Source organism: Lates calcarifer, linkage group LG21 (genome assembly GCF_001640805.2).
Source record: "Lates calcarifer isolate ASB-BC8 linkage group LG21, TLL_Latcal_v3, whole genome shotgun sequence".
In the NCBI taxonomy this organism is placed as follows: domain Eukaryota; kingdom Metazoa; phylum Chordata; class Actinopteri; family Centropomidae; genus Lates; species Lates calcarifer.
The window spans coordinates 5,952,322-5,964,908 of record NC_066853.1 but is presented as its reverse complement, the minus strand read 5'-3'; the positions used below and the strand labels follow the sequence as shown (position 1 = coordinate 5,964,908).

The 12,587-nt window shown below is 40.4% G+C and overlaps 1 protein-coding gene across 2 annotated transcripts in view; it reads right to left on the bottom strand.

Annotated features, from left to right (window-relative positions):
• Nucleotides 1-7,762, bottom strand: part of kcnab1a (potassium voltage-gated channel subfamily A regulatory beta subunit 1a) — a 105,386-nt gene extending 97,624 nt beyond the window's left edge. Inside the window, exon 1 of one of the 2 annotated variants that reach the window (XM_018662110.2) lies at nucleotides 6,803-7,762. In XM_018662110.2, the coding sequence (XP_018517626.1) occupies nucleotides 6,803-7,077 (275 nt within the window). In that variant the 5' untranslated portion in view covers nucleotides 7,078-7,762. Of the gene's footprint in view, nucleotides 1-98; nucleotides 343-6,802 lie in introns of those variants that run through there. The other variant, XM_018662113.2, reaches the window with a different exon arrangement.
• Nucleotides 7,763-12,587: the final 4,825 nt, after the last annotated feature.

Genomic DNA, 12,587 nt, shown 5'->3' with positions numbered 1-12,587 from the left:
GCCTCAATAACACCAGCAAACACACGGGTGACATTTACGCAGTAGTAAATAAAGCAAAAACATTGGTAGAAAAAGAGGTAAGAGAGTTTTTGACTCACGGTATTTGAAGAGGCCTTTCTCTTTTCCTCTGTGGAGCCACTGTGGACTGTCCATGTCATATTATTTCCCACTGGCCTTGTTGGCATCATGGTAACGCGCAGCTTTTTGTCGTGCAAACCCTAATTAACTTTCAACAGCAGTTCGGGGAACTAGCTGCCTCTCTCTGCCGGTTGTTTCATTTGAATAACGTTGCTGACTTTCTGTAATTTGTTTGGTAAGATGGTTTTGTTCTTCAGTGTCGCAGAGTCTGACGAGGTGAGACTTGAAATGTTTTCTATGCCAATTACTGCACGTGGACTAATGATGCGTTCAAGACAACGGAAACTTCTGAGTTCCGGAAAGATGACCAACTCCGCAACAACAGGGATGCTTGCAGTAATAGCGCACTCATATTTATATGGATTATTGTCCTTATTATCTTCTTGATTAATTATTTGCTTGTACAACCAAGTGTCCTTGTCCTCTTACAATCAACTAACGGACTAATTGAATAATTTCAGCTCTGCTTGTTTATCTATGACAAGTCATATTTTATAAACTCTTCTTTACAGAAATCTTCATCTGTAGGGTACCTAGTAACTTAAGCTGTTGAATAATCCCTTACAGTAACTGTGTAAATGTACTCAATTACTTTCCTCCATAGGATTTCAATGTGTGTAACTTAACTGAACACACTGTACCCTAAAAGCCTGGTTTCCGTCTTGTAATTACAAACTGAGGTCCTGTCTTTCTCTCTTTCTCTCCATCCAAAGTAATTTATCACATGACTGGTTCTAAGCCAAAGGTGTCACAGGATCTTGGTCTGTCTAATACCTCGTGTGTAAAGCCGATCACAGTTTAACACACCCTCTAGGCTTTTAATAGCTTTGAGGCATCATAATATAAAAGGCTTTAAACCGGGTACTTTCAGTGCTATATTTGAATACAGATTTACTTTCTAGTTTTGGAATGTCTTTGAGTGTTAAGTCATGGTGAGTGAGAGTTAAACCTATAGAGAGATGTAGATTTTGAGGGTAGGAGCTGAGAGAAATCCATTAAAACAATCACACACTTGATTTGCCCACAGAAATTGCTGTAATGACTTGCTCACCAATAAAAACAGACATCATGAGAAAATGACAAGTGCCTTCACACACACACATACACACACATTTTGGTGGCCGCCTGATCAATTAAGTATTTAGTGAGGATACCAGGCAGCTCCTATATTAAATATTCACTTGTTTTCCAACATGAATAAAGGATGACCATTTGACGCATTTATCTGCGTGTGTATGTGCATGTCTGTGTGTCTGATGGCATGTGTGTGTTATGCGCAAGCACATGTATGAATCTCTGGTTGACTGCCCAATTTCCCTCACTGCTTCTCAAGTGTTGATTAGTTACAAACTACAGCTTCATTAGGCTCCAATTAAGAGCACAGAGCGTGAAGACTATTTCCCTTTATTATCTCATTTCTTCTTTTCATTTTGTTTGAGCTTTCAATTCTTCACTCTTGCTGTTTCTGTCTGTTAGGCACCATAATAAATAGACTTGTGTGCCTGGATAGCTTCTCCTTACATAGGCAGATAGCAGAGTCTAAACACTGTCAGTGAACACGAGGCTCCAGTGCACAGAGGACAGACTTTTGACTGGCTGTAGTCAATAAACAGTCACTGTTGCTCCTGCTTATTTGGCATTCGAACACAGCAATGTTGTGATTTTCTTTCACTGCCTTGAAGTAATAATGTGGGGCTAAGAAACAGTCCCAGAGAAACACGCTGGTGGATGGATTTCAAACTCACAATCCCTCAGCCAAAATAAACCACACAATCAGCCAGATGGTGACTCTGTAACAAACAAATTTTAACTTTAGCTGGTCATTCAACAGAGGGATCTTCACATCATCACACATCACTTCAAAGTAGCACTTTAATGCAAAAAAATAAAATAAAATCTACAACTAATAATCACACTCAAAAGGGTTTCAGTGTGTCAGAGCATGTGGTCTCTAGTCTAATTCCAGTTGACATTATTCAAATTTTTTCAGATTTTCACCAAAAAAGGAGATTTTTCAAAGGAGCAGACTGGTTTAAAATGATTTCCATTGTACTATAACAATATGGTATGTTTCCCTCTGAAAAAAGACATTTTTCATTGCAGTAAACAAAGTTTAAGAACAGCTCAGAACCTGTATCTGGTAATAGGGAGTGAAGATGCAAAAGTATTTGCTGATTATGCTGAAGATCAGTCTCCCTTATAAGGAGCCTGAATACTAATTCAAAACTATGAAACCATAAAGGGGTCATTTTCACATTTCCACATTGACCTTTTGCATATAATTTTCACATTTATTTTTTTAACAACTGTGCTATCTGAAAAAAGTTGAAGGTCCAAGACGTTGAAAGATGCAAAAAATGTGACAGTAAAGACAACAGGCATGAAGACATAGTGAGTGACAGAGGAGTAAAGAGACAACTGTGGGGACGCTGTAACTCTGTCACCTTCACACCGCGGTCCATCAGCAGGCAGAGTTCGTTTAATCAGATGGACTGAGAAACATCCAGACTGTCTGCACACACACACAAACACACACCCTGGTACACCCATGAGCACATGGCATATGCTTCATAATGTGACTCTCTGCCCCCTGGAGGTCTAAATGCCCCCTCACTGTCACTTCCTTACCCAGCATTCCCTGCTCTGTGTCCAATAATATCATAGGCTTTTGATTAATCTATTTCCCCACAAGGCTGATTGAATTGGCGTCCACTTTAATTCAGGGTGCGTGATCAAAATCAGCAGAGTGTGTCTGCATCTGTAACTACTTTGGCATTTAGGTTAAAAGGGGATGTACTAGATTTTCATTTTAACAGGAAAACATGGATACTGCCTTCCTGTCCCGAAGCACTCAGTATTATTTCACCAAAGCATGTTTTGAGCTCTATGATACCACAAAATATACAGAAATGCTGAACCACAATCTCAACTGGCACTATGCAGAATTTCACAAACACAAAACAGCAATAAAAACTTCATAACAAAAAGAGAACTGTGACCATTGCAAGAAAACTATGATGCTCATTCTATGTAATTTCCTGTGTTTCAACCAAAGCGGAAAGAAGACTTCCTCACATGATTCAAACATGGCAGATGGTAAAGGCGTTTAATAATAGCAAACAGTAACAGCTGTACCCTCTTTAAAACAACCCAAGAAGACCAAACTGAAAGAGCAAGTAAAGCAAAAAAAAGAATGACAGAGCCGGGGGGAAACACCAGAATGCACCTGTGCCGGATGCTCATTCAGTGGTGAGGTGTTCAGGACCAACATGTGCGCTGGATGACTGTCAAAATAACTTTCTGGAGCTTTTTTTTTTGTTTAAAGAAAAAAATGAACACTTTCTGGAATAAAGAGGCTGATTTCTGCTTTTCAAACATGGTTCACTGACGTTGTCACATGGCGACAATATCTGGCCCTGACTAGATAATTAGCGTTAACATTCACCACATTATCCCCAAGGAAATGTTGAATGCATATGGTCAGAATTGAACAGCAGTTAAGTTGTCACCACGGCCTACACGGTCAAGACACACTTTAACGATACAATGAACATGCACACATAAGAAGCAGAAGTTACTGTCTCACAAACGTACAATCACACAGATGCTCCTTCACAACTGAAAACACACACCCACGCCACACACAGATACACACACACTCATGAATAATAAATTGTGGGGCATGAGAGGGCATGCTGTGAAGCTGAAGCTCATATCTGCTTGTAGTTTGTCTCTTCTTCCTCTTCCCATCTGTGCTTTTTGTATATTTTGGAATGAAACTCATGCATATGAATTTTGATATTAGAAAAGAAATTTTGTGATATATCTATGAATGTACTAGTGTTTAAGAATTATGGTTTAGTGCTGGACAAGACCCAAAGTTAAAGGTTGCAACAACTGGGTTTAAGTTTGGATTTATTTTAAGGATTGTAGTTTTAGATAAGAATTGTAGTTAGGTCAGTGGTTGGGATAATTAACAAGGTTCACAAAGACATATTTCTGCTGTTTTTGCCTGTTTTTTCTCGTCTTTCTTGTAAAATACTAGATATTTTCACCTTTTCAGACCGCTATAAAATATTCATAAGGTAAAAAACCCACTCATAACATCATAACAATCCGTGATGGGGCATCATACCTAGACATTTCTTTGTTTTAAGAGGTCAGAAGCCAAAAAAGGTTATGTTAGGGAAAAGCTTTTTCCACAGACTTTATCACGTCACAACTCACCTCTCTCTGCAGAGCCAGAGAGGCTTTAAAGGAGAACTCGTTGGAAGGGCACTGAGGGCTCTTCACTGATTTGCATCTCTTCCTTTGGGGTGGTCATATGTTAATAAAAACATGTTGACTCTTTTCTTTTGGGTAAAGTCATGGCTGGTTTTGATTATTCCATAGTTAGAGCTAGAGAAATGGATTACATTTCAGGAGTTCTCGGCTAGAGAAAGAATATTTCACTTATATATTTTAATATTTTCCGTCCTCTGTGTGTGTGTCTTTGTGGAAGCAGTGCCCAGCGTGGATCTTGACCACTGATACACACTGACCTGGAAAAGGACGTGGGCAGCCAGCTGTTTTATTAGGTTACCATGGCAACAACCACAAACTCTCAAAAAACACACATAGGCCCATGTACACGCATATGCCCAAGGTCCCAAGGCGAAATGCTAAACAGCACATGGCCATATGAGCTCCCACAGCCAGGTTGACCCAACAGGGATACAGACTGCCATCACACTTCACCTTCCTCCCCCCTCTACTACCCCCCTTCCTCTCTATCATTGGCGGACACAGAGGGGTGATGGAGAAGTCACGCTCTGCTCTGTGCTGTCATTTCTTCTGTGCCAGTACAATGACAGAATAGGTTTAGGTTGTATTGTTATTATTACACTGATCGTTACATAGTCATGTTTGCAGAATGTACCCACATAATCAGCGAGGAGAGAGCCTGGGGAGTGGACGGTCTGTTCGAAAGACCAAAATACAGTTCACGGAAACGCTAAGCCAGCAGCCTCTCCAAATATAAAACACACATGGACCCACATTTCAACAGTGTGGAGCCTAACTTGGACATTGTTTGCTTTCTGTTATATATGGTAAACTGAAAGATGCAATCGCTCATGACAGAACAGACGTGTTTAGCTCACTTGAAGTTTAGATTTGTGATGTTAAAGTGGTTCCTGTGGTGTTGTGAAGTATCTAACAATGTTTGAAGAGGACAGCAGTGAACATGTGTTACTGTATGAGTGTGAAGCAAGTGGTTGTTGTAAGAGAGCACTTAAGTTTGGGCAACTTTCATGGATAAATAAAGGTTTAAATATAACAACTACCAACAACAGAAACTCTATCAGAGAATGAAATTCTTTAATCAAGATCATTCATTCATTCTCCACCAGAGACGACACAATAGGACAATGAAGGCAAAGCGGCTACATGCTGCTTTCTAGCCGGAGGGCTGAGCAGCGATCCACAATGTTCCAATCAGACTCACTCAAACCACTCACCAACAAGATACTTAGTCACAGATGACAAACTAAAGGAGAACAACAAACACATGAAGGCAGTGGGTCTGAGGAATACTCTCTGGACTGTCTTTAAAACACAAAAGCCATTTAACATTCAACATTTGGAGGATGAGTGATTCCATATTTTCTACACAACGTTGTGCATGCTTAGATTCAGGTCAAGCATGGCCCTGATGCATTAACGTCTATCACTGAAAGTTGTTTTAGAACACATGACACATAAACAAGTGAAGTTTAAAAGGCGTGAGTTATGCAAATTTAAAAGGAAAACATGAAGACAGAAAGTAGCTACTGCACGTTATAACATAAACATTAGTATATTTACATTGCAAGTAATTTTCAGGATGATTTAAACAGGTAAAGGGCATTAATGGAAACTTAAATTGTGCTTTTCACTTTTAAAAACTATTTTAAAAAGAGTGCAGGTTGTTGACATTTTGAGGTGTGCAGACTATGACACATTATAAAAAGAGTGCAGAAAATCTAATTTTCCTCTGTTTTTGTTGATTGTAAAAAATGAATTTGTCAAGATCAGACACGAGTTAGTGCAAGTACTCATACGACACACTGACATAAATATATGCCTCCAGAGACCAAAATGCAGATCAGTCAGTAAGTGGATGGAGATCAATAGTCCTCTGATGCAATGGAGATTGCATAATGTAACAAGGGCGACTTTAAAACCATTGGAAACAAAGATACAGTATGTGTGACAGTGGATGGGCTCAGTGGATGAAAGTGCTGGTTTTCTACTCCTGACATTTTAAGTTCAAAACTTTTTTGGGGATTTTTTCCACACATTAGATCTCCCATGTTTCCGCTGATGCACAACAGTTCTCTTTCTTCAATGACACAAGGAAAACCTGAACCTAACTTTCAGTAAACAAACGTGACGTCATGAACAAACACTACTCAAAAAAACTACAAATCACACAACACGCTATGTTAACACACACGCAGAAAAATGTGAACAACTCAGTCAATCTCAAGTCAGCAGCAGTGGCCATCCCACCCCTCAGCAGTAATGCTGTTAGGGTTGCCATGGTAACCAATTAGCCTGAAGTTATGAGCCTCGGAGTATCACCGGGGGTTCAGGAGGGTCTCACAAACACGTCACACACACATGAACAGACAGGTGGGGTTACCTGTAGACCATGCCTGTCTGACTCTTCACTGTGTCGTGCAGTGACAGCGAGTGGAAGTTAAGAAACTCCTCTAGCTGTTTGAGCTCCACCACGCCGTTGGGTTTGTTTGCCGTCCACAGCATCAGAGGAGCGTAAGGTCGAGGCCCCGTCCCCGTGGACGTCTGGCTGGAGAGCCTTCCCTGGCCTGGGCCTTGAGCCTGGACCGCGCCCTGACTTCTGGTCCCTTTCTGCTTCGGGTTGGGAATCTCTGGGCACGTGGCTTTGTACAGGTACATCTTCCCGCTATCCTCTTCACTTTATGCTCTCTTTCAGTCTCTCCCTTCTTCTGTGAGTCTGTCCCACAAACATGTACACTCAGACTAATCCAGGTAGGCCCCTCACCCACGCAGCTAATGCTACATGGAGCAGAGGACTCTGTGTATGAGTGTGTCTCAAAGGAAAAAGAAAAGTGAAGTAGTGAAGTATTCCTGTGGATGACGCTCCACATAAAGTATATTCCTCCTTATTTAAAAAACAAAAAAAGAAAATCCAACTTGGAAAAACATTATCTGAAAAGAGAAAAACAGTGTTCAGGAGTCCATAATGAAACTTCAAGTCCAGTCTGTCTGCAGGTTGCACATCCACACAGGGGAAACAGGGTTTTTCCTTACATGTGCTCCACCATAGGCTGTGCCACATATGTTCTCTGTACACATACAGACATGCAGATGGAGAGAGGGAGAGAGAGAGAAAGATACATACAGATAACCCACCCTCTCTTTCTCTCTCTCTCTCTCTCTTCCTCTTTTCCCTTCTCTCCTCTGCTCTCTCTCACACACAACTCACACACTCAGGCTGTCACTTTGCCCCCTGCTCAGCCAGTCTACATTATAAGCTCAGTTTGGTTTTGCTCCCTATTAAATGGCATGGGAATCTGGGACATTTTTTTCCCGCCCTCCCTCTTCTTCTCTCTCTCTCTCTCGCTCTCTTTCTTTCTCTCTCTCTCTCTCTCTCTCTCTCTCTCTCTCTCTCTCTCTCTCCCTATCTCTGTCTGTCTCTCTCTCTCCCTCCTTTTACCCCCTTTCTCTCCAGCTCCCTCTTATATTCTCTCCCACTCTCACTTTCCCCATCATCCCTCCTTTGTCTCTCAGTATTCCCTCTGTCACAAGCCCTTTCACTTACTCCTGATTTCCTCTCATTCACATCTCCCGCTTTTCCTTTTCTTCCTTTTCTTCCCTTTCTTAGTCTTTTTTCATCTGGCACAGTCGTGTGTGTGTGTGTGTACATTTTTGTGTGTAACTTTTCCATCTCCAATCCCCCCTAAGTAATATTTCCTTTTAATCTACCTCATCTCTTTTGTCCTTCACATCTTACCACTTGCAGACCCTTTCTCCTCTGCCTCTCTCTCTCTCTTGCTCTCTCTATAAACAAAGTGTACTCTGGAGTTTTGCCCATAACAAACACCTAAAATAAACATGCACACTCTCACACACACATGCACACAGCCAACAGCGTGTCATGCACAATTGCACACAGTCTGAGGGCAGTGTTTTTGTAATGAAGCGAACCACAAAACAAAACTGGGAAGATTCTTTCCCCACTCTGTTTTCTTTCTTTCTGTCTTTCTATTTCTCTCTCTCTCTTGACACACACACACACACACACACACACACACACACACACACACGCTGTATATAATCTCTCACCTCTGGCCTCCTCATGGGAGTGTTCAATGACATCATGTCTAGTCCTCCAGTGGATTGTGGGAATCGTGAGGAATGCCAGTCTCCCATATCAGGAAATTTTAGTTTAGACACACACTTAAACTCTTCCTACATCCTGTACACACACATATGCACAATTGTGCTCTTCCATTCATCCTCGGTATTCTGCAAAAAACAAAACAAAACAAAACAAAAAAAAAAACATTCTTCTGATTTCTACTTGGCCAAAATATCCAAATTTGGATGGGTCCAACAAACACATGCACATAAAAACACTGCCAAAAATGAAAAGTAGGAATCTGCCCACACATTACTAGAAACATTAATACACTCAGTGATGTCTGTGAATCTGTTGATGCGTTTAACTGTCATATATAATATATAATAAATCCACCCTCAAAGTTCAACTTTTGATTGTCCGTGTCAAGTTTCGTTCTTCTCTTGTGCACGTATCAGGTACCAACTGCTTGGCTGTCTTTTGTTTCTTAAACTTTGGGTCCCAAAACTGAGTATAGACCTGGTTCTGGTAAGTCCTTAAGGTTGGATTAAGGTCAGATTCTTTAGAAGAAGAAGAAGAAGAAGAAGAAAAGGGGTGATGTGCAATATTAATTAATATTAGAGCTGACACCTCACAGCCACAGGCAAGGTCGACTGTTTTACTGCACCTGAATAAAAATGAATATATGTTATGTTATACGTGCTACATTACACTCAACTAACTTTAATTGTATTATTGAAAAGACAACAGTGTACTGCATGGACACACACGCCCAAACATGCAGCATTAGTAGGGAGGTTGGCAGAGGGGCAGCTGTGTCCATTGTCCGGCAGGATGGGTGGAAAAACTGATCCTGCCTGGCAGCAGGAAAGTCAGCTGAGCTTATGCAACGCCAGAGTGTGTTTACAGTGTATTTATAGACACTAGACACATACACATCCATACAGATGGAGACTTTACATGTACAACATGTACTGCATATACAGTAAACTTTCATATCAGCAAAGCAAACATCCTGTACTGTTTTGCAAAGAAGTTCACAATCATTTTACTTGTGTTGTTTTTGTCTTTGTCCCACTTATATTTGATGTTTCACTATTTCTGCCTGTGTTATTTTGGTTCTTTTATTCTGGCCTCTGGTGTTGAGAACAGCAACATTCTCCTCTGAGCTGCTCAGCATGTGAGCAGGTGAGTCACTGATAAGAATACCACAAAAAGAGGGAGAGGAGGTAGACAGGCAGAGGAGGGGGAGAGGCCAGGGTGAGACACAAAAGTAACATTCATGCCCTTGTCGTCATCTTTATCTCTGTTTATCTTCTAAATCACTTCCTCCTCCCTCGACTGTCAGCAGCATTTTACCTGTTTTTCATCCTGACCTTTTTCCATCAGCTTCACGTTCCCTGAGACTAATTAGCCATCTTTTTCTGTCTCTTTCATTTTGCCCCCACCGCCCCCACATACACTGCCTCCAGTGAGTGAATCCCTATATAATGATTGCATATGTCTGATAATTATCCGGTGTACAAAGCATGATAGAAACAGAACAAGTAGAGCAGCATGCCGTAGCACAGCACTGTGTAACTTTTTGTAGATGAATTAAAAAAAAGATAAGATGACCAAAGTTCATGTCCACATTTTACCATTTTTCACTTTTCACATCTACAGTGTGTAAAACCATATTTTTACGCTGTTTACTTAAATGAGAAAGCCCTTTCTATGCCATCTGACTCTATGGCAGCAATAATTATGCCAGTGATCAGTCTCCAGCCCTCAGGGACTGTCCTGCTCCTGTTTAACACCAGTGTGTTGGCCTACATTCTCCACTAAATCCCATTGTTATTATCATTGAAAATCTAGCTTAATGCTTTAGAGTGGGAGCAAAGTGAGGTTGATAATATTACATTACACTGACTGCATGAAATATATAGCGAATACATCACATGCTATGTTGCATAATCAACGTTTCGGCTGTCCTCAGGCTCCTCTTCTTTTCTTATCGTCCTTTTCATCAGTGTTCAACTGCATTTGGTGGCTTTGCTGTGGCAGAAACAGAGCTAATATTTTGTTTAATATTACTGTATTTCATCTATTGACAGACATATACTTTTAGCATGGCTTTGTTCAAGTGCAAAAGAGGCAGCTGCAGTGTGAATCAAACCACTAATCTGGGCAGCATTAACAATGCCTCATTCATCAAGCTCAAATGCTACATGTGTATTTGTTCCCATTCAACAAGTATCACGTTGCCACACCTTTGTCACTGGTGTTAGGAGGAAATATAATCCCAATACCTGGTCAGAGAAGGACAGCAATAGCTTTATCATTTGAATCAATCACGTTTCACTATACAGCCTGAAACTCTCAGCTTACTGTTGTGGAGAAAAGGCTTTGAATAACAAGACTGTCTATTATATGATGATTTCTAATGATGACAATGATTTTTATTAACGTGTAATCAAGTTGAAAGTCTCTACAGGTCTCTAAAAAGCTACAGAAGATTAAATTAGATGTGTCACTACAGCACAAAGACAAGCTTTAATTCTTGCTTGTTAGCAATTTAGATGACCACTGTACCATGATAGTGTTATCAAGGCAGGTGTCCCTATTTTTCACAGCCAGCAGCAGTGATGCCATGTGCTCATTAAAGAGATGATGCATCTTTTTACCGACTGGGTACCTGATCATCAAGAGTCATCTGAGAATGACAGTTTACTTGCTTGGTTTCGTATTTTGCTCTATTAAAGCATTATGTTACTTAATTTAATCCTGTACGCTGAATGTCATCTTATACTCTTTTAGCAGATAAATTAGAGGCTTGCTGAGTCCAGAGCACAACATGCTCATGCAAACAATAACAAAATACCATTTAAAGGAATTTTAATGGTATTAGTCCTATCACGTTCATTTCTTCACCTCAATCTATTAAGACAAAATACATCTTTATATTTGATATACTTGATTTAAAAAACATATTTTTGAAATATTCTGTCTCCATCAAAAACAAATAAGCATCAGATTAATTTGTGGCAGGAAAAAATATTGACATATTTAAGGGAGATTTTTTTAAAATAAACTATTTTTAGCTTCGTTACAAAAATCCGGGATTTCTGTGGTTATATTCTGCCCTAGTTTTTATGCAGAATCACTGGAGAGCTAAAAATTGCAGCAATTGTTCTGATTCAAATGAGAGAGAGGATATCCAGCCATCGCATGCTGTTTGGCATCCTCATCAGGGGCTCAGAGAGGAGAGCTGGCAGACAGTGTGTGTGTGTGTGTGTGGTGTGTGGTGTGTGTGTGTGGTGTGTGTGTGTGTGTGTGTGTGATGCACGAGTTGGCTGATTGGCAAGAAGGGGACTTTCGGTAGGGTTCATCTCATGCTTGAGTCTTTTCTAGGTCAGAGTCAATCGTTGGTTGTTCTTTCAACTAGAAGACTGAGTCCACAGTAAATTAATGAAGTCCCAGTGATCTCACTGTAATGATCAATATTGATTATCCAGGGGGAAATGGATTAAAAACGTGTGTGTGTGTGTGTGTGTGTGTGAGAGAGAGAGAGGGAGAGTAAATGTGTTCTGTATGTGTGAAGGTCGTGCTAATCTTACAGTGATTCACACGGTGTAGTCTTTTTTATTGGTGGTCCATTGAGCTCATCACTTCGGAAACATGCCTACTAAACACACTCACACATACACCACACACTCCTCATACTCCTTGTGCACCTGTCAGTCTGTCTGTCAAGCCTCGAGAGGCTTTCATCATATCTTTATGAGCCTGTAAATAAAGAGCATGTGAAGTGTGCAGCCACCAACATGTCACCAAGCCAACCTAAATAATATTTAAAAACCACACCTGTGTGGAGACATACAGAATACAAACAGGAGGACATGGTTTAAAGAAGGATCCTGTGGAAATAACATAAACAAGCTATAAAGCAACAAGTACATTAGTTCTCTGCAAGAAAAGTAAGCGAACCCCGATTATCTGCATTTATGTGTAAATTTATCTTAAAATATGGTCAGATCTTCATATGATTTACAAATATGAAAAAAATGATTTTAAATAATAACACAAACCACTGTACTGGTCT